Raw genomic sequence first — 22,860 nt, 5'->3', positions numbered from 1 at the left:
AATAAGGGTGACACCAAGTCCCAGACTGTCTTCCCACTGCTCCCCAGGTAGTCGGGGCAACCGACCGGCTCCAGGGTCTGATCTTTACCCTCATAGACACGAAATTTGTGTGTATAGCCTGTGGCCCTTTCACAGAGCTTATACAATTTGACCCCATACCGGGCGGGCTTGCTTGGGATGTATTGTTTGAAGCCAAGGTAAAATGTATAAGAGACTCGTCTACGCAGATGTTTTGCTCAGGGGTATACAAATCTGCAAATTTGGTGTTAAGGTGGTCTATGAGGGGCCGAACTTTGTGGAGCCAGTCAAAAGCTGGGTGGCCTCTGGGACGAGAGGTGCTGTTGTCACTAAAGTGCAGGAAACTCAGGATGGCCTCAAATCGTGCCCTGGATGTGGCAGCAGAGAACATGAAAATGTGATGAATTGGGTTCGTGGACCAATATGACCGCAATTCATGCTTATTGGTTAGGCCCATGTTGAGGAGAAGGCCCAGAAATTTTTTTAATTCGGAAACTTGGACGGGTTTCCACCGGAAAGACTGGGCATAAAAGCTTCCCGGGTTGGCGGCTATAAATTCAGTGGCATACCGATTTGTTTCTGCCACGACTAAGTCCAAGAACTCCGCAGTCAAGAACAGCTAAAAAAATCCCAGTGCTGAACCGATCTGAGCTGTCCCAATCCGAACTCCAGACTGGGCGGTGAAAGGGGGAACTACTGGTGCGGCTGAAGTTGGGGGCTGCCAATCAGGGTTTGCCAGCACCTCAGGGACTCTATGCGCCTGTCTGAACGGTGGCTGCGACGGGGGAACTAATGCACGTGCCACCGTACCAGCTTCAACTGCCCTTCTGGTGCTCGCCACTTCACCATGTTGTACGGCAGTGCTGGTACTAGGTCCAGGATGGGCTGCGCTGCTGGTGTATGCCTCACCACGTAATCCGACAGCGCCAGCCCCACTCTGCTGCCCTTGAAGCGGATCCTACACAACCTGTGGTCTAGCAACACGGGGCCGGGTATGCCTGGTGGTATCAGGGACTTCAACCTCCTGGTCCGAACTTTGGGTCAGACTGCCACTGCTTTCTACAGGTTCATATTCTGACCCGCTGGATTCGTCAGATGAGGGTTCCCATTCCTCATCCAACTGGGTCAGAAGCCTGTAGGCCTCTTTAGAGGAATACCCCTTATTTGCCATTTGGACAACTAAATTTAGGGGGTATTCCCTGAGACTACCCAAGAAAAAAAGCAAGCCTGTCTTACAAATGGGAGGCTAGCGAAGTACCGGAGGCCACTGCGATTGATAAAAAATATCAAAACTGATTTTTTTATCGCTGCAGCGCTAGTAAAGTGATTGTGCAGTGATCAAAAAATATATATTTTTTGTCACTGCGGCGGGGTGGGCGTGGGTGAAGGCATGTGTGGGCGACTGATCAGGCTTGATCGGGCAAATACTGCGTTCTGGGTGGAGGGCGAGCTAAGGTGACACTAATACTATTATAGATCTGACTGTGATCAGTTCTGATCACTTACAGATACTATAAAAGTACAAATGCTGATTAGTGATACGCTAATCAGCGAATCAGTGACTGCGGTGCGGTGGGCTGGGCGCTAACCAACGCTAACTGCCTAACAAAGGGGCCTAAACTATCCTAAACCTAACCGTCAATACTAGTGAAAGAAAAAAGTGACAGTTTATACTGATCACTTTTTTCCCTTTCACTAGGTGATTGACAGGGGCGATCAAGGGGTTAATTGGGGGTAATAGGGGGTGATCTGTGGCTAAGTGTACTGTTGGTGTGTACTTACAGTGATCTGTGCTCCTCTGCTGGAACCAACCGACGAAAAGGACCAGCAGAGGAGCACAGAAGCCATTTAACACATTATATTTATAAATATAATGTGTTAGATGGCTTCTGATTTTTTTTTTTTTTAATCATAAGCCTGCCAGCGACGATCATTGGCTTACAGGCTGATGAGGAACTTGTCCTCTAACTTTTGCCTGCCCGCGATGCGCATGCGCGGGCCAGCTGTGAGCGTAATCTCGCGTCTCGCGAGATGACGCGCCGGCGCGCGAAGGTGCCTAAATCAGCCGCCTCCGGAACGCGATCCTGCGTTAGGCGGTCAGGAGGCGGTTAATATATTCTGTAGGTAATTACTTGTTTTGTGCACATAGTGGTTTTTACCTTGCCAGGCAGGGGCCGTTATGGTGCAGAAGCATCACTTGTCACATTTGAATGCCCCAGTTACTGTGATGTGTAAATGTCCCATATGCCAAAAAAGTATCAAAATATATAATAAAATACAAGTGAGAATAAAAAAGAAAAAGCATCTGCATAGTTTCTCTTTTCACATGAAACAAACAAAAAAAAAACTATTAATATGACCAAAACAGGGAACCAATTTTAACCATTTATTTTGGTGCCAATCTGTATATTTAAAGAATAATGAGCTTGATTTTGAATTAAAAAGAAAATAAATCTCTGAAAAACATTAATAAAAAGGCCCATGTGTCATGTAAAAAAAGTTGCAAGAATTAGGTAGGCAGCACAATAAATAAAATTTAAAGGGGTTGTCGGGGGTCAGGGCTAAATCTGGGCATATCCTCTTAATCACCCAGGCGGCCCCTCTGAGATGAGAATCAGAGCATTTAATGTTTTGTTTTTTCCTTTTTATTTACATTTTTACACTGCTAGGCGGAGGCTTCTCAGTTGTTTTACAGGCTAGGGCAGCGCTAAAGCCTGTCCATTAATCCTCCGCCTAGCAGAAACCCTGTAACGTCACCGGATCTGCAGAAAAAGCCCTCGATAAATGTCGGATGCTCCCCTCAGAGTGGCTGCCTGGATGAAGAAGGGAATATGTCTGTTCAGCTCTGAACCCAGACAACCCCTTTAAGATTGGTCCATTAAACCACCATATGCTCTAAATAAATGTGTATGTCATTAAAGCGGTTTTCTTTATGGCCTATTATCAGGATAGGCCATAACTATCAGATTGGATGAGATTGAGGGGTCTGATACCTGGCACTGCAGTAGCGCTGCAACTCTGTGTCCCCCAGACTCTGTCGAAGTGTCACCATGTGTTGCTGCTCTCCAGAAGGGATGGTAAGATGCACCCCAATGGGAATTAAGTCCATAGAGTCAGGGTGTGCAGTAAACCAGTATGCTTTTTTACTGGTGACATTCAGATGCAAAAAAAATACAGACAAGGCATAGGGCTGTCTTCTCCAGTCTCCTCCCTGACAGAAGGGTTTGAGGGCTTGCTGAGGAAAGACCTGAGCTAACTGTCCATCTCTCTCTCTCTCTCTCTGAAGGCTGGTACCCTGGCTGGCTAAAGGCTGGAGACCCAGGTTCTGTGGCAGAGTATCCTGTCTCAGCGTCTTCTTCTGGTGACTCATGCAGTCTGGCAGAGTATCCCCTCCAATCACTGTTCCCTAACTGCATAACACTAGGGGCTCTGATTGCTATCCTCAATACCCACATGATTGCCCCATGATTGATCCGTTCAGGAATATCGCTTTACACAGAACTGCTATTTTTTGAACATACAGTACAGACCAAAAGTTTGGACACACCTTCTCATTCAAAGAGTTTTCTTTATTTTCATGACTATGAAAATTGTAGAGTCACACTGAAGGCATCAAAACTATGAATTAACACATGTGGAATTATATACATAACAAAAAATGTGTGAAACAACTGAAAAAATGTCATATTCTAGGTTCTTCAAAGTAGCCACCTTTTGCTTTGATTACTGCTTTGCCAAGAGTGTGCAAAGCAGTAATCAAAGTAGCCACCTTTTGCTTTGATTACTGCTTTGCACACTCTTGGCATTCTCTTGATGAGCTTCAAGAGGTAGTCACCTGAAATGGTTTTCACTTCACAGGTGTGCCCTGTCAGGTTTAATAAGTAGGATTTCTTGCCTTATAAATGGGGTTGGGACCATCAGTTGCGTTGTGGAAAAGTCAGGCGGATACACAGCTGATAGTCCTACTGAATAGACTGTTAGAATTTGTATTATGGCAATAAAAAAGCAGCTAAGTAAAGAAAAAACGAGTGGCCATCATTACTTTAAGAAGTGAAGGTCATTCAGTCCGAAAAATTGGGAAAACTTTGAAAGTGTCCCCAAGTGCAGTCACAAAAACCATCAAGCGCTACAAAGAAACTGACTCACATGCGGACCGCCCCAGGAAAGGAAGACCAAGAGTCACCTCTTCTGCGGAGGATAAGTTCATCCGAGTCACCAGCCTCAGAAATCGCAGGTTAACAGCAGCTCAGATTAGAGACCAGGTCAATGCCACACAGAGTTCTATCAGCAGACACATCTCTAGAACAACTGTTAAGAGGAGACTGTGTGAATCAGGCCTTCATGGTAGAATATCTGATAGGAAACCACTGCTAAGGACAGGCAACAAGCAGAAGTGACTTGTTTGGGCTAAAGAACACAAGGAATGGACATTAGACCAGTGGAAATCTGTGCTTTGGTCTGATGAGTCCAAATTTGAGATCTTTGGTTCCAACCACCGTGTCTTTGTGAGACGCAGAAAAGGTGAACAGATGGACTCTACATGCCTGGTTCCCACCGTGAAGCATGGAGGAGGAGGTGTGATGGCGTGGGGGTGCTTTGCTGGTGACACTGTTGGGGATTTATTCAAAATTGAAGGCATACTGAACCAGCATGGCTACCACAGCATCTTGCAGCGACATGCTATTCCATCCGGGTGGTGTGTAGTTGGACCATCATTTATTTTTCAACAGGACAATGACCCCAAACACACCTCCAGGCTGTGTAAGGGCTATTTGACCATGAAGGAGAGTGATAGGGTGCTGCGCCAGATGACCTGGCCTCCACAGTCACCGGACCTGAACCCAATCGAGATGGTTTGGAGTGAGCTGGACCGCAGAGTGAAGGCAAAAGGGCCAACAAGTGCTAAGCATCTCTGGGAACTCCTTCAAGACTGTTGGAAGACCATTTCAGGTGACTACCATTTCAGGTGACTATGCTCATCAAGAGTGTGCAAAGCAGTAATCAAAGCAAAAGGTGGCTACTTTGAAGAACCTAGAATATGACATATTTTCAGTTGTTTCACACTTTTTTGTTATGTACAGACGTGGACAAAATTGTTGGTACCCTTTGGTCAATGAAAGAAAAAGTCACAATGGTCACAGAAATAACTTTAATCTGACAAAAGTAATAATAAATTAAAATTCTATAAATGTTAACCAATGAAAGTCAGACATTGTTTTTCAACCATGCTTCAACAGAATTATGTAAAAAAATAAACTCATGAAACAGGCATGGACAAAAATGATGGTACCCCTAACTTAATATTTTGTTGCGCAACCTTTTGAGGCAATCACTGCAATCAAACGCTTCCTGTAACTGTCAATGAGACATCTGCACCTCTCAGCAGGTATTTTGGCCCACTCCTCATGAGCAAACTGCTCCAGTTGTGTCCGGTTTGAAGGGTGCCTTTTCCAGACTGCATGTTTCAGCTCCTTCCAAAGATGCTCAATAGGATTGAGGTCAGGGCTCATAGAAGGCCACTTTAGAATAGTCCAATTTTTTCCTCTTAGCCATTCTTGGGTGTTTTTAGCGGTGTGTTTTGGGTCATTGTCCTGTTGCAAGACCCATGACCTGCGACTGAGACCAAGCTTTCTGACACTGGCTAGTACATTTCTCTCTAGAATTCCTTGATAGTCTTGAGATTTCATTGTACCCTGCACAGATTCAAGACACCCTGTGCCAGACGCAGCAAAGCAGCCCCAGAACATAACAGAGCCTCCTCCATGTTTCACAGTAGGGACAGTGTTCTTTTCTTGATATGCTTCATTTTTTCGTCTGTGAACATACAGCTGATGTGCCTTGGCAAAAACTTCGATTTTTGTCTCATCTGTCCACAGGACATTCTCCCAGAAGCTTTGTGGCTTGTCAACATGTAGTTTGGCATATTCCAGTCTTGCTTTTTTATGATTCGTTTTCAACAATGGTGTCCTCCTTGGTCGTCTCCCATGTAGTCCACTTTGGCTCAAACAACGACGGATGGTGCGATCTGACACTGATGTTCCTTGAGCATGAAGTTCACCTTGAATCTCTTTAGAAGTCTTTCTAGGCTCTTTTGTTACCATTCGGATTATCCGTCTCTTAGATTTGTCATCAATTTTCCTCCTGCGGCCACGTCCAGGGAGGTTGGCTACAGTCCCATGGATCTTAAACTTATGAATAATATGTGCAACTGTACTCACAGGAACATCTAGTTGCTTGGAGATGGTCTTATAGCCTTTACCTTTAACATGCTTGTCTATAATTTTCTTTCTGATCTCTTGAGACAGCTCTTTCCTTTGCTTCCTCTGGTCCATGTCGAGTGTGGTACACACCATATCACCAAACAACACAGTGATTACCTGGAGCCATATATATAGGCCCAATGGCTGATTACAAGGTTGTAGACACCTGTGATGCTAATTAGTGGACACACCTTGAATTAACATGTCCCTTTGGTCACATTATGTTCTGTGTTTTCTAGGGGTACCATCATTTTTGTCCATGCCTGTTTCATGAGTTTATTTTTTTACATAATTCTGTTGAAGCATGGTTGAAAAACAATGTCTGACTTTCATTGGTTAACATTTATAGAATTTTAATTTATTATTACTTTTGTCAGATTAAAGTTATTTCTGTGACCATTGTGACTTTTTCTTTCATTGACCAAAGGGTACCAACAATTTTGTCCACGTCTGTATATAAATCCACATGTGTTAATTCATAGTTTTGATGCCTTCAGTGTGAATCTACAATTTTCATAGTCATGAAAATAAAGAAAACTCTTTGGATGAGAAGGTGTGTCCAAACTCTTGGTCTGTACTGTATATATTTATTTATCATTTAGAATATATATTTTATGCCGTGTGTATACCACTGACCATATAGACTTTTAAGGTTTAGAAAGTATTGAAGTTGTCTTCTTACTAATTGGGTTTCATGAGGAGAGCTGAATGTTATTAGTAGCCATGTGGGCATGTTAATGAACCCGGATATCAAGTAAAAGGAACCATTGTCCATATTCCCTTAGAAGACTGTAGGAGATGGTGACTCCAACATGTCTAGATTAGGGGTAATTAAAATGTCAGGAAGAAACCCTTAATACTGATGTATACTGAATAGGTCAAAAAGGTCATTATTAGATATTTAGAATTAAAGTAAATTAGTCTTTATTTCAATTTCATTAAAAAAAACATCCAGAAGAAAACACATTAATCTGGCAGTAAAAAACATCAATATTGACAATTAATAGTTACAATTTATCTTTGTTTTATATCCTCCCACTACCCATAGGGAGAGGAGGGGGGGGGGGGCATGGAAAAAACCACATCCAGCCCTAGAGTAACCATTTTTTCATACTCCATACTTCGTCAAGATTTTGTGATTTTTTAGTATGACTCTCCATCGCACGTTCTTCTTTAATTAAGTTATCTATTGCTTTTCTCCACTGTCCCACTGTCGGTGAATCCGCCGTTATCCATTTCCTAAGTATAAGAAGTCTGGTTTGGAATAATACTTTATTCAAAGCCAATCGTATTTTTTTTTATCTAACTTCAAATGTTCAGTTGCCCCTAAAATACAGATTACTGGATCATTGGGCAACTGAACCTTCAAAAGCAAAAATACAGTTTCTGCTATTTCTGTTTGGGGCATCTCCAGAAACAGTGTATTAAATCGGCTTTCTCCTTCCAACATTTTGGACACTTATCTGAAGCCCTCACACCCATTCTTTTCAACATCCATGGAGATCGATGTAATCTGTGCACTATGAAAAATTGTGAGATCTTGTGTGAACCCTTATCCGAGACCCTCGCATAGTTTCTAAGGGCATCTCTCCATTTCTCTTCCAGTAAAAGATTCTAGTTCTTTCTCCCATTTTTTTACGGCAAGCATTGTAATCCTTTTTTTCTTTCCCTCCATCAAGATCCCATATCTCCTTGCGGTTATTCCTCCTCCTTCCCCTCCTCTAGTAAATTTATCCAGCATATCCAATTTTTCCATTCTATACCCATCATCCTGCTCCACTGTCCGCAGCGCATTCCTAAGCTGAAAATATTTATACATATCTCTATGGGGAATCCCAAATTCCATTACCATTGTATTAAAGTCCTTCAGCTTATCTTCCTCAAAGATCTGATCTAAGTATTTCATTCCTTTTTTTTCCCAGTCTATATACACTCACCTAAAGAATTATTAGGAACACCATACTAATACGGTGTTGGACCCCCTTTTGCCTTCAGAACTGCCCTAATTCTACGTGGCATTGATTCAACAAGGTGCTGATAGCATTCTTTAGAAATGTTGGTCCATATTGATAGGATAGCATCTTGCAGTTGATGGAGATTTGAGAGATGCACATCCAGGGCACGAAGCTCCCATTCCACCACATCCCAAAGATGCTCTATTGGGTTGAGATCTGGTGACTGTGGGGGCCATTTTAGTACAGTGAACTCATTGTCATGTTCAATAAACCAATTTGAAATGATTCGAGCTTTGTGACATGGTGCATTATCCTGCTGGAAGTAGCCATCAGAGGATGGGTACATGGTGGTCATGAAGGGATGGACATGGTCAGAAACAATGCTCAGGTAGCCCGTGGCATTTAAACAATGGCCAATTGGCACTAAGGGGCCTAAAGTGTGCCCAGAAAACATCCCCTACACCATTACACCACCACCACCAGCCTGCACAGTGCTAACAAGGCATGATGGATACACGTTCCCATTCTGTTTACGCCAAATTCGGACTCTACCATTTAAATGTCTCAACAGAAATCGAGACTCATCAGACCAGGCAACATTTTTCCAGTCTTCAACAGTCCAATTTTGGTGAGCTCGTGCAAATTGTAGCCTCTTTTTCCTATTTGTAGTGGAGATGAGTGGTACCCGGTGGGGTCTTCTGCTGTTGTAGCCCATCCGCCTCAAGGTTGTGCGTGTTGTGGCTTCACAAATGCTTTGCTGCTTACCTCGGTTGTAACAAGTGGTTATTTCAGTCAACGTTGCTCTTCTATCAGCTTGAATCAGTCGGCCCATTCTCCTCTGACCTCTAGCATCAACCAGGCATTTTCGCCCACAGGACTGCCGCATACTGGATGTTTTTCCCTTTTCACACCATTCTTTGTAAACCCTAGAAATGGTTGTGCGTGAAAATCCCAGTAACTGAGCAGATTGTGAAATACTCTGACCGGCCCGTCTGGCACCCTCAAACATGCCACGCTCAAAATTGCTTAAATCATCTTTCTTTCCCATTCTGACCATCAGTTTGGAGTTCAGGAGATTGTCTTGACCAGGACCACAACCCTACATGCATTAAGCAACTGCCATGTGATTGGTTAACTAGATAATCGCATTAATGAGAAATAGAACAGGTGTTCCTAATAATTCTTTAGGTGAGTGTAAATCCTGATCATTTCCAGTTCCTTTAAATTAAGATTTTTCCAAATTGGTGTATAATGCAAAAACCCTTTAATCTCTAATATTTTTTTAATTTCCCCCCATACATATTCTGCTAAGTTTAGTGTTCTGTTACCAATATTTTTCCCCCAAAAAAACCTGATTCCAACACCTCTAAGTGATTCCACTCCTCTTTCCATCCCCATCTATTTATTTCTTGACTACCCACCAAACTATCTAAACTACCCTTTATGTTCCCGTATTGTGTTATTAGATAGTAAAAAAACAAATTAGGAACCGCTAATCCTCCCTCCCGCACTGGAAGCTGAAGGACTTATCCGAGGGATGGCTCCCTTCCAAATAAAATCCCCCATTAGGCTATCAAATAGCTTAAAAATGTTCTGCGATATTCTCACTGGAGCATTTTGCAAAACATAAAGTATTTTTGGGAGAAAGACCATTTTTATTTTCCATATATGTATTTTGGTTCTTAATTCTTTTATTACTGTTGTTCATTAATTCTAAATTGTAGCTGGGGGTGATTGACTGCGGTTGGTCAGTAAGTGATATCCGGTTCACCCACTGATCTGTGTGATAGTGAATGACCTGGATAGTCGGCTCGTGGACAGGGAACCCACGTGGTGGCAGTTACCGAAGTGTAGTGGGGGGTGTTAGCCGGATGGTAATACCCCGGTCACGTGAGGTCTCTGTGTGTACGCACTGACCACTACATCACAGCTGTGGGATCCGGAGCGATCGGATCCATAGTTCGTGACAGGAACATCTTAGTAATTATAATTATATAGTAAATAAAATAACTGAGAAGCCTCCGACCAGCAGTGTAATAATGTAAACAAAAAAGCAAAAAACAAAACATGAAATGCTCTGATGCTCATCTCAGAGGGACTGCCTAGGTGAAAAGGGGGATATGTCCCAATTCAGCTCTGACCCCGGACAACCCCTTTAATTTTTATTTATTGCGCTGCCTATCAAATTTTTGCAACTTTATTTTACATGACGTATGGGGCTTTTTATTAATACAGTCCTGATCAAAAGTTTAAGACCACTTGTAAAATGGCAAAAAATCATATTTAGCATGGCTGGATCTTAACAAGGTTCCAAGTAAATGAAAATAACGAATAAACTGAAACAGGCTGTTTTTCAGCTGATCAAAAGTTTAGGACCACACCTCCCAAAAAAAAAATAAACCCCCCAAAACAGAAATCCAACTTCCAAACATGAACTCAGTAATGAGTAGCTCCGCCGTTATTGTTTATCACTTCAAAAATTAGTTTCGGCATGCTTGATGCAAGCGTTTCCATGAGGTGAGTGGGAACAATTCTCCAAGTGGTGAAGACGGCCGCACGAAGGCCATCTACTGTCTGGAACTGTTGTCCATTTTTGTAAACTTCCCTTGCCATCCATCCCCAAAGGTTCTCAATTGGATTTAGATCGGGAACACGCAGGATGGGCCAAAAGAGTGATGTTATTCTCCTGGAAGAAGTCCCTTGTCCTGCGGGCATTGTGTACTGTAGCGTTGTCCTGTTGAAAAACCCAGTTGTTACCACACAGACGAGGGCCCTCAGTCATGAGGAATGCTCTCTGCAACATCTCAGGTGGGATCTGCTTGTCATGCCAGTAATGTTGGAAACCATCAGGGTTAAATTTTTTCTCATCAGAGAATAAAACTTTCTTCCACCTTTGAATGTCCCATGTTTGGTGCTCTCTTGCAAAGTCCAAACGAGCAGTTCTGTGGCGTTCAAGGAGACGAGGTCTTTGAAGATGTTTTTTGTTTTTGAAGCCCTTCAGTCTCAAATGCGGTCTGATTGTTATGGGGCTGCAGTCAGCACCAGTAAGGCCCTTAATTTGGGTCGAGGATCATCCAGTGTCTTGACGGACAGCTAATTGGATCCTCCGGCTCAGTGCTGATGACATTTTTTGGGGTCTTCCACTTGACTTTTTTGTTCCATAACCCTCAGGATCATTTAAGAAAATTAAGACTGTGTCCCACCTCAGCAGCGATAGCGCGCTGTGAGAGACCCTGCTTATGCAGTTTATCAACCAGACCACGTTCAAAAAGGGAGAGTTTTTTTGCCTTTGCCATCACAACGTGTGACTACCTGACAAAAAAATGACAATGAATCCACATCTTTTCACAGATTTGGCCTTTTAAAGGCATGTGGTCCTCAAATTTTGATCAGCTAAAAAACTGTCTGTTTCAGTTTATTCATTGTTTTCACTAAATTGAATGCTCAAAAAATGTTTTGTCTCACTCTCATTTATTCTTGTTGCATGTTGAAGCTCTACTTGGAACCTTGTTAAGATCCAGCCATGCTAAATATGATTTTTTGGTCTTAAACTTTTGATCAGGACTATACGTTTTTCAGAGATTTATTTTCTTTTAATTGAAACTAAAGCTCCTTATTCTTTAAATATACAGATTAACACCAAAATAAATGGTTAAAATTGGTTCCTTGTTTTGGTCATATTGATAGTTTTTTTGTTTCATGTGAAAAGAGAAAATATGCAGGCTTTTTTTCCATTTTATTCTCACTTGTATTTTATTATATATTTTGATATTATTATAATATATTTTGGCATGTGGGACATTTACACATCACTGTAACTGGGGCATCCAAATGTGACGAGTGGTGCTTCTGTATCATAACGGCCCTGCCTGGCAAGGTAGAAACACTGAGTGCACAAAACAAGCAATCACCGACAGAATATATTAAAGGGGTATTTCCATCTTAACAATCTTATCTCACATTGTCCCATATGTAAAGTTGATGAAAAATGAAAATACCCTTATTTTATTTTTTTTGCACCGTTTTCTCCGTTGTTCCCTGGCTTGTTTATAATTGGTTTCCATGGGATACGGACAGTGATGGCCAGGCTTGCGCTTTAGTGATAAACCTGGCTAGATTCTCAGGAGTATGCCTGGTAGGATCATGCGCAGTAGCTCCCGGCCACCTCTCTGCATCTACTTCAGTAGGACGGCTCTCGGACGTCTTCAGCAGCAGTTTTTGAGCTCTGCTTGGCAGTTAGGTAAGAGAACAGTGGAGCCCTCGCCAGGGCTGTCAGTGTGCTTTCATGTTATCACAATGTTAGGGTCCATTCAGACGTCCATATGTGTTTTGCGGATCCGCAAAACACCGCTGGCACCCCAATAGAAATGCCTATTCTTGTCTGCTATTGCGGACAAGAATATGACATGTTCTATTTTTTTCTATGTACCTGGACATGAGCAAGCAGTGTTAGGCAGCAGGCAAAGAATGATCTGGGAAGAATGAGAGCTCAGAAAGTGTAGTGTTATATGGATGTGAAAGATCCCCTGTGCTTCAGAAGTGTAAGGTATGATTACTGTCTTTATGCTATATATACTCAGCACGTCACTCAGTTTCTCCCTGTACACTTTACTATATGGCAGCATCAGGGACACACATCCAGAGCTCTGCATATCATCATGTGATAACATAGCTCTGCCCACATAACAAGCACAGTAGGGGAAGCAGGAGCAGAAAGACAGTTGAAGATAATGCTAAAGTGGGTGATGGGAATACCCTTTTAAGAGGCAGCATCTAAAACCATCCATAGAAACAGTAAAGGATCACTACCCCCCCTTTCTCCATCCGAGGTATTGTCATTACTTCTACAAGTATTGTCAGGTGTCAGACATCCGATTATAAACCCAGATAAAACTGTAACTGCGCCCATGGATCTCATGGAACAGCCTGAATATTAGAGATCCTCCAAGTAAAAACATATCTCTGTATCACCATACAATAATAGGAATGAAAATAGTCATAGGAAACAAAATGATCAAAAATTCTATATATCCGATAAAAATATTTGATAAGATAAGATGCCTTTATTGTCACTGTACAATACAATGAATACAATGCACAATACAATGAAATGTTGTTTGGAGCAATCCTAGATGCCATGGATAGAGGAACAAAAGAACTGACTTTAAATTAAAGTATTATAATAGTAAAAAGAAACACATTGCACTAGAAAGCCTTACTGTTCACAGGTCACAGCATATACTGTATATAACAAGAGGTTATCCACTTCACATCTGGGCCATTTGCCCCCTTCCTGACCAGGCCTAATTTTGCAAATCTGACATATCTCACCTTATGTGGTAATAACTTTGGAACGCTTTTACTTATCCAAGCCATTCAGAGATTGTTTTCTTGTGACACATTGTACATCATGCTAGTCATACATTTTAGTCAATATATTTCACCTATCATTCACCATTTTATTTTTTGGGGGACGTTAGAAGGCTTAGAAGTTTAGAAGCAATTCTTAAAGTTTTTAAGAAAATTGCCAAGACCCAGTTTTTAAGGACCAGTTCAGGTCTGAAGTCACTTTGTGGGGCCTACATAGTGGATACCCCTATAAATGACCGCATTGTAGAAACTACACCTCTTAAATTACTTAAAACCGATTTTACAAACTTTGTTAACCCTTTAGGCGTTCCACAAGAATTAAAGGAAAATGGATTTTAAAATTTCACTTTTTGGGCAGATTTTCCATTTTAATCGCATTTTTTCAAACAAAACTCAATATTTATTACCCAGATTCTGCGGTTTACAGAAACACCCCACATGTGGTCATAAACTGCTGTATGGGCACACGGCAGGGCGCAGGAGAAAAGGAGCGCCAGATGGTTTTTAGATGCCATGTCCCATTTGAAGCCCCCCTGATGCACCCTTACAGTAGAAACTCCCAAAAAGTGACCCCATTTTGGAAACTAGGGGATAAGGTGCCAGTTTTATTGGTACTATTTTTGGGTACATATGATTTTTTGATCATTCATTATAACACTTTATGGGGCAAGGTGACAAAAAAATTGGTTGTTTTAGCACAGATTTTATTTATTTATTTTTACAGCGTTCACCTGAGGGGTTCGGTCAAGTGACATTTTTATAGAGCAGATCGTTACAGACATGGTGATACCTAATAGGTATACTTTTTCTTATTTATTTAAGTTTTACACATTAAAAGCATTTTTGAAACAAAAAAAATATGTTTTAATGTGTCCATGTTCTGAGAGCTATAGTTTTTTTTATTTTTTGAACGATTTTCTTATGTAGGGGCTCATTTTTTGCGAGATGAGGTGACAGTTTTATTGGTACCATTTTGTCGGGCATACACCTTTTTGATCACTTGGTGTTGCACTTTTTGTGATGTAAGGTGACAAAAAATTGGCTTTTTTTTACACTTTGCGTCCCCGATAAGGTCATAAAAGAGCTCTGGGGGACATTTTTTTCACTTTTTTTGATTTCTCCTGTAACTGGGGCTGACATAGTAGCCCCAGTTACAGAAGAAATACACCCCCCAGAGAGGCTGTACAGAGCTGTAAAGTCTCAGTGCAGGGCTGATCGAGGTCTCTGAAAGACCTCACACAGCTCCTGCACTCTCCGGTCCCGGCGATCACATGATTGCCGGACCGGAACAGGAAGCACATAGTGCTGTGTATACAGCGATCTAGAAGGCAGGGGACACCTGGGCACTGTCTCTGCCTTCTCTAAGGGTTGCCCTGCTGTCACTGGCACCAGGCAACCTGATCAGCAGCTGCACGATTAGCGTGCAGCTGCGATCTCTGAAAGGACTTTTTACTAAGTCCATTAGGAGATAGACAACCACCTCCTAGACGTTTATATTCAATGGGCAGACGGGAGGTGGTTATGAATATTCAGACACCACTGCAGACAAGATATCATGGGGTCACCAATGCAGCAGTCACTTTCAGTCTGTGGTAGTTTCTATCCTAGGAAGACTCTGAGCATTTAGGAGACTGATTGCTCTGGGGTAAAAGCTGTTGTTCAGTCTAGTGGTGCGGGCATGTAGGGCTCTAAGACGCCTACCGGAGGGTAGGGGAGTGAAAAGGCTGTGGCCGGGGCGAGTTGGATCCCCGCAGATAATCTTTGCCCTGTTACTGCAATGAGCAGTGAAGATGTCATCCAGTGATGGTAACTGAGTACCAGTGATTCTTCCAACCATTCTGATGATGCGCTTGAGGGTCTTCTTGTCCTCAGAAGAGCAGCCAGAGTACCACACTGTAATGCAGGATGTGATAACAGATTCTATGGTGCACCTGTTTTGGGAGTTGTGCTTTCTTCAGACGCCTCAGAAAATGAAACCTCTGAAAGCCTTTTTTTGGTAATTTCTGTTGTGTTTTTTTTATCCATGACAGGTCCTGACTAATATGAAATCCTACGAATCTGAAACTTTGAACTATCTCCAGATTTCGACAATTTATGCTAATGGGATGGTGTTCCTTTTGTTTCTTCTTCCTAAAATCCAGAATCAGCTCCTTTGTTTTCTTGGTATTGAGTATGAGATTGTTGTTCTTACTCCATCTCTCTAGGTTCTCAACCTCTTTCCTATAGGATGTTTCATCATTGTTGGAGATTAGGTCTATCACGGTCGTGTCATCTGCAAATTTTATAATGGTATTGGTATTGTGAATAGGTTTGCAGTGATTTGTGAAGAGGGAGTAAAGGAGAGGGCTCAACACACAGCCTTGCGGTACCCCAGTGTTTAGTGTTAAGGATGAAGAGAAGTGCTTGCCCATGCTTACGATTTGTGGTCTTTTTATAAGAAAATCCAGTATCCAGTTGCACAGGTGTGAGCTGAGACCCAAGTTGTTCAGTTTCGTTGCCAACTTGCTGGGAGGGCTGGTGTTAAAGGCGGAGCTGAAATCAATGAACAGCATCCGCACATAGCTGTCTCTCTGTGAGTGCGGTGTGAAGGGCAAGTGAAACAGCATCCTCAGTTGACCTATGTGCTCTGTAAGCAAACTAGTATTGGTCCATGGAGGTGCAGATCTTGTTCTTCATAGGGCTGAGGACAAGTTGTTCAAAGCACTTCATACAAATAGGAGTGAGAGCCACTGGGCGATAATCACTTAAGGTCTTCACCCGTGCCTGTTTTGGAATTGGGACAATATCAAGTCTTCAATTATAAAACTTAAAAAATCCAGAGCTGGTGGGACATACAAATAAGAAAATAACCAAGGATTCACCCATTGAAAAATGAATGTGAGATTAGTGAAGCACATGACTTCTACAAATACAGGGGTGGCGGGGACCCCACTTGTTGGATTTATTTACAGGTACATGTTGGTCAGGGTGTGCAGACTAAGATGATATTCCTTTAGGAGGGCGAGTAATGGCTTCTATGTAATGAGGCAATCCTCACCTGGGTCACTTATTGGGAGAACTTGCACATCACTGATGAAACCCAGTAAGAGCTGACGGTTTCTTGACCAGCTCATATTTGATGTTTTTAATGTTACAAATACTTATAAAAAGGTAGACCAGACCAGGACTGGAATAGATAGATAGTTATCTTTTTATATCAGGCCCTATAGGGTTTTTTTTTTTTTTTCCTCTCACCAAACATTTTTGTTTAGAGGTGATATATATACAGTATAAACTTGCACTTTTAACTGGATCTGTCCTTTGATAACCGGTATTCATTCAATACAGGAGACAATACGCGCTTGGGGAGCTCTCACAGCGGTCCCAATCATCACTCCAAGCCCTCGGCCACCTCTGGCAACTCAAAGCAAGGTTCTGTTTTATCTCCCTGTAAAAATGAGTGTCTGATGGAATAAAGCCAGTTAGCGACACTGACTACTATAAAAACACATAAGGGTGGTCACTAAAGGGCTAAGCATGGAGATAGCTTCTCTCTGTGAGTTTTTTGATGTGTAACAAGAACTGATTTCTGGTTAAAACATTTCCCACATTCTGAACATGAAAATGGTTTCTCTCCTGTGTGATTTCTCTGATGTACAACAAGAGCCCATTTCTGATAAAAACATTTCCCACATTCTGAACATGAAAATGGCCTCTCTCCTGTGTGATTTCTCAGATGTACAACAAGTTCTGATTTCTGCTTAAAACATTTCCCACATTCTGAACATGAAAATGGCTTCTCTCCTGTGTGAATTCTCTGATGTACAACAAGAGCCCATTTCTGATAAAAACATTTCCCACATTCGGAGCATGAAAATGGCTTCTCTCCTGTGTGAATTCGCTGGTGTACAACAAGATGTGATTCCTGCTTAAAACATTCACCACATTCTGAACATGAAAATGGCTTCTCCCCTGTGTGAATTCTCTGATGTGTAACCAGAGCTGATTTATGCTTAAAACATTTCCCACATTCTGAGCATGAAAATGGTCTCTCTCCTGTGTGACTTCTCTGATGTGTAACAAGATTTGATTTCCTGTTAAAACATTTCCCACATTCTGAACATGAAAATGGCTTCTCTCCTGTGTGACTTCTCTGATGTGTAACAATCTTAGATTTAAATCTAAAACATTTTCCACATTCTGAACATGAAAATTTCTTCTCTCTTACGTGAGCAGTTTGATGTTTAACACCTTTTCTGTGACTTTTATTCTTTGTTTGTGATGAATCAGAAGATCGGACCTGTTTAAAATGATCAAATAATACATTTTTGCTGTGATTGGATGAAGATATATCTTGGATATTGGCATGCTCTTCATATATATCTTGTATGATACCACGATCATCTACTTCGAAATCTGAAGATACCGGATGTTTCTCTAAGTTCCTGGTACAGTCATCTGCCAAGAACAAAAGACATTTTATTATTGATGAATAATATACCAAAATATTCAATTGAAATTTTATTACATTTCAGTATAAAAAATTCACAGAAAGGTATGGCACAAAATACAAGAATTAACTGAATAAAACAGTGGTGGCCAAAAAGATCACGATCTAATAGACCGAGGGGCATAACTAGGCCAGGTTGGCCCCCACCTTCAGCAACTTCCCTGCAACCTCCACCCAATCAGTCATTTTAAATACATATAAATAAAACATTTCCTAGCGCTGGACAAGAGGAGTTAATTGCCCCCTTAGTTCCCCACACCATAGTTATCTCCCCTAAGAGCCCCTTTCACTGTAGAATTCCCTTTTAGTGCCCTAAGGAGAATGCCCCCCTTATGTCTCAGAACAGTAGTTATGCCCCTTAGTGGCCCCACACAATAGTTATGGCCCCTTAGTGGCCCCACACAATAGTTATGCCCCTTACAATAATGCTTCCCCTTTGTGTCCCCTTCTACAGTAGTTATGCCCCCTTAGTCCCCCTTACAGTAGTGAAGCTCCTTAATACCGAGCACATCATGCTCTTCCCAGTAGCAGACATGATGTGATGACGTCATCTCTCCTGCTGAGCTGAGGAGAGTGCACAGGCCGGGGATTATCTCTGGTCTGTGCACTCTCCCTCTCAGCCCAGCAGGTACAATGACATCACTGTATCACACCTGCTGCTGGGGAGAGTGCAGGCCGGGGAATGAGACCTGGGCTATAATGGATGACAGATACAGCAGCTGGACTCGGAGGGAGGAGAGTAGAATGGACAATAGGAAGCACAGTCCTGTCACTCTCACAAACTGGATGGCACGCTCCATAAAATGTTCCTTTTTTTCGTGGATTAATAATAAGTGCCTGCGATTCATATATAAACACCATCCAATGATAATGAAAATTCTATCACTACAGATGAACTATTTCTTGAAATTAATTTCAGGTGTAATTCTAATCAATCAATCCAAAGAGTCAATTAGGGAATGTTAAATAATATGTGATCCAGCATTACTTGGTATTTCATGTAAAAGATTTATTATGCTGCACACTGACACCATTTATACTGATACAAAAGGGCGATGGAAGGTCCCACCAGATACCAACGGCCATCTTGCTTGCCCAAATGCATTCCGCATGGCAGAACATTCCACGGACAATCGTTAACCCCTTCGTGACCAGCCCATTTTGGGCCTTACTGACCAAGCGTATTTCTTCCTTTTTTCATCGTAGCGTTCCAAGAGCTATAACTTTTTTCTTTTTCTTTCTATGGAGTTGTGTGAGGGCTTGACAACATGCATTTTATATTGGTCTTATTTTGGAGTAAATGGCCCTTTTTGATCGCTTGTTTTTACAGTGTTCAGTATAAATTGTGATATGTATCTAGACCGAGTCGTTACGGATGTGGCAATACCAAACATATGGGGGAGATTTTTTTTGGCAATTTTTTCATTGAAAAGCGCATTTTCAATGAAAAAAAAAAAGCTTATTTTTTAATAAGATTTTTTTATTGAAAAAATTTGTATTTTTTGTACTCCCCCCCCCCCCCCACTTAATAGTCCCACAAGGGGACTATAACAGACATCTTTTTGATTGATTTTAAAATAAAATGCATTCTCTCTATAATGCATTGCATTTTAATGTCAGTGCTATTCTGACATTGACCAGCAGCCTGCGCCAGAGAGGAACAGCCTGCTGGAAATTACTCAAGTCTGGTCTGGGGCCTAAATGAGACCCCAGCCCGCCTTCACACACATCGGCACCCCATGATTGCATTTACGGGGTGCCAATGGGAGACAGAGGGAGTCCGGTACCTCTGTCAGCACTTTACATGCGGCAGGTGCCATTGCCCACAGCATGTAAAGTATTAAACAGCCCGGATCAGTACTCCTGCCAGTCCGGGCTGTTAGAGCAGGGACGTAGCTCTCATGTGGACAACGGTCTATTAGCATATCAAAGGTTCTGTAGTTGTCAATTATCTAAAGAATGGCTGACAATTGTCCAGTAGGTGGTACATGGCTAGTGGGGCAGGAAAATGCTGAAAAATCCCAACATTCCAGCTGCTTCTATCAGTCTTCAAGAGTTCACAAAAAAAATTATCTAGAAAACCATAAGGAACAACCAAAAAGATGTGTCCAAGCCATATTCTAGACAATGCTAGGACTGGCTGCTAAGCAAGGAAGGAAGAAAGGAAGGATGGATGAAGTGAAGAGGCAGAAGAGAAAAGTGCCACAGAAGAGGAATCCTGGGGGGGCCAAAGCAAAGACAGGGACTGGAGAGACATGAGAAGACCTCTGTATAGTAACTACACTTGTACTGTAGAGGGATAGGAATTTGTGGTTTAGTTACCAAATGGTCTTGGGAGTAACTTTATTATTAGCAGTAATTATTAGTAATTGTTATTGTCTACAAGTCTCTCCATATGTGATATTTATTTTTGTTCCTTTATACTTTCATATATACTCATCAATAATAATAATAATTGTAATATCATTATTCCCACATTGCACAATATATCTATTTTTAATTTGTATAAGCAGAATCTTAGAGACCTCTCTGCTTTACTTAGTGGTCACTACTCACCTGGGCGGTTATCTGTAGGAATGTCCTCTGTACTCTGCTCATCACCCCTCACATCTGTCTCTGTAGGATTAATATTGTTCAGATTGTCATCCGGATTCACAAGCTGTGAAAGAAATATTGTAGAAGTCATCAGACGGTTGGAGAAGTCGTGTGGAAGGTTTTATATGACCTGAAAAGATCAGTAATTAGAATGATGACCAAAAATGACCGGGCAGCAGGAGTTTTCTGACCCAAATATCTGCAGGTCTCCTGTATAAATCCAATCTGATTGCTTCGTTATTCCAACCAGTTTACAATGCAGGGAGAGTAGCCTTTATATTCCATCCCTAACATTACATTGTGTGTATATAACATTACATTGTTTGTGCACCTGTTTCCCTTGCTGGCCGCCCCAGGGCTGTGAAGCCGGTAAGCAAAAGTTCTTTCGATCTGTGGCTTATTTACCTCCTCGGAATGCGCATAATCATCTGCTCTGCTGCAGCCAATAAATTGATTCAGGGATAACATGTCCACAAGAGACACATCACCACTAAAGCAAGTCGTCATTGGCTGCAGTAAAGCAGGTGACCATGCCTGTGTTGGCGGGGAAGCAAACAACATTTACTGGAAGATGGACACGCAGGTGCCGGCTCACATAACCGGAGCTAAGGGTAGCAGGTAGGTATGACTCTTTCCATAGTAGAGGCTGCGGGCACATGTGAAAAGTTACTTATTCCTGAACAAACCCTTTAATGCTGTCTTCCTGTTCTGGAGAGGTGAGAACTGATTATCTATCACCACTAGAACACCCTGCTTACCACTGCTTATAGTATAAGGACAGGGGAGGTAAGAACTGATTACGATTATATTATATGATTATTATTACTATTATTAGTCCCTTCCAAAAGCCACTGTACTTTTTTTTAACAAACGCTGCATGACTAGATTTATCGCATGCATCATTCAGGGAGCATGTGTTATGTCTCCCAAACACAAAGCAGCCACAATGTTCCTGCAATTGTCTCTGACCACCTTGCCCAGTTGGAGTTAGGTGAGGAGACAGCCAGCGCGGTTGTATTTGGCTATGTGGCTACTATTACCCAGTGAGATCAGCTCTAAAACAGCATGGCAACACTTCACATGATAGGAAGAAGGGGGAGAGGGAGCGATGTTCTGCCCTGCTTCTGTTTGGGACAGGAGGATATCCATGGAGGAGGCTGATAAGTGCCTGGTGTCAGAACAAACGTGGAGGTGTCAATAGGACCTGGCCTTTTTGCTACAGTGCCTCCTCGCTGCAAATAACATTGATCTAATGGGCTGTGAAAGGCATGAACTGTTCCAGTCCGTAACTGTTGCTCCAGGTGTCCATTGTGTGCACCTTGCTGCACAGCTAGAATTGCAAGGAGTGGCCTACATTCACCGCCACTTCAGAGTACAAAGCAGGGATGGCTTTAAAAATAAAAAATGCCAGCTAGATAACTTCTAGTAAGGCTTAGCACATTCCATTAGCCCCCTAAAGGCAACAGAATCCACAAAGTGGTACCACAGAGACTGCTTGCACAAGTTGCTGGTGGTGCAGAGTTGGCCACACATTCCATTATCGATGGCTGATGGTCGGACAGAATAGGAGAAGGCACAGTCTGAGCAGGAGAAGCAGTAACTGATGATGACTTGGACTCAGTACTGCACGTGGATGCCGCCTGGCTGCCACAAAGGTGACCGGGAGAAGGAGGAATCTCTTGTTGTGGTAGCTGGCAGACACCTCTGTCACTCCCATGGCTTATTGTAATCTGGCAGACCTTGCACAGGGCATTGCTTTTGTTTTCCAGCAGCGTGGAGAAAAACTGCCAGACAGGAGATACTTGCACATTCCACCCAGAGCTAGTTTTAGGTCTGGCACATTTTGAACCTGCGACCCCAGTATCATCAGCATCACCAGTTCCCAGGCTGACAATACTAGAAGCAGATCTGGCCCTGACAGGTTTTGGGAGGTTCTAACTGTAGGTTGCTTTCACTCTGTATTGCTGCCATTGCCACCATCCTCTTCCTCTGATGTTACCTTTTTATCAGCACCCTGATCTAGCTCCCAGATCCTGTCCAACACTCAATCATTGTAATGGTAATTAACCTCCCCACCATGAAAACTATGATATGTCATCATGGGCTTCCTAGCCTCCTCCAGATTACCTGCTTTATACTTGCCTTGAGTTCCATTGCTGCTACCACTGCCCAT

General features: G+C 42.3%; 1 protein-coding gene across 1 annotated transcript in view; it reads right to left on the bottom strand.

Annotated features, from left to right (window-relative positions):
- LOC122940407 (zinc finger protein 850-like) overlaps positions 1-22,860 on the bottom strand; it is a 335,684-nt gene that overhangs the window by 208,119 nt on the left and 104,705 nt on the right. Inside the window, exon 3 of the mRNA XM_044297073.1 lies at positions 17,153-17,750. Coding sequence (XP_044153008.1) covers positions 17,153-17,750 — 598 coding nt within the window. The remainder of the gene's footprint in view (positions 1-17,152; positions 17,751-22,860) is intronic.

This window comes from Bufo gargarizans, chromosome 6, assembly GCF_014858855.1.
Source record: "Bufo gargarizans isolate SCDJY-AF-19 chromosome 6, ASM1485885v1, whole genome shotgun sequence".
NCBI classification, from domain to species: domain Eukaryota; kingdom Metazoa; phylum Chordata; class Amphibia; order Anura; family Bufonidae; genus Bufo; species Bufo gargarizans.
This window is presented reverse-complemented; position numbering and strand designations above follow the sequence as displayed.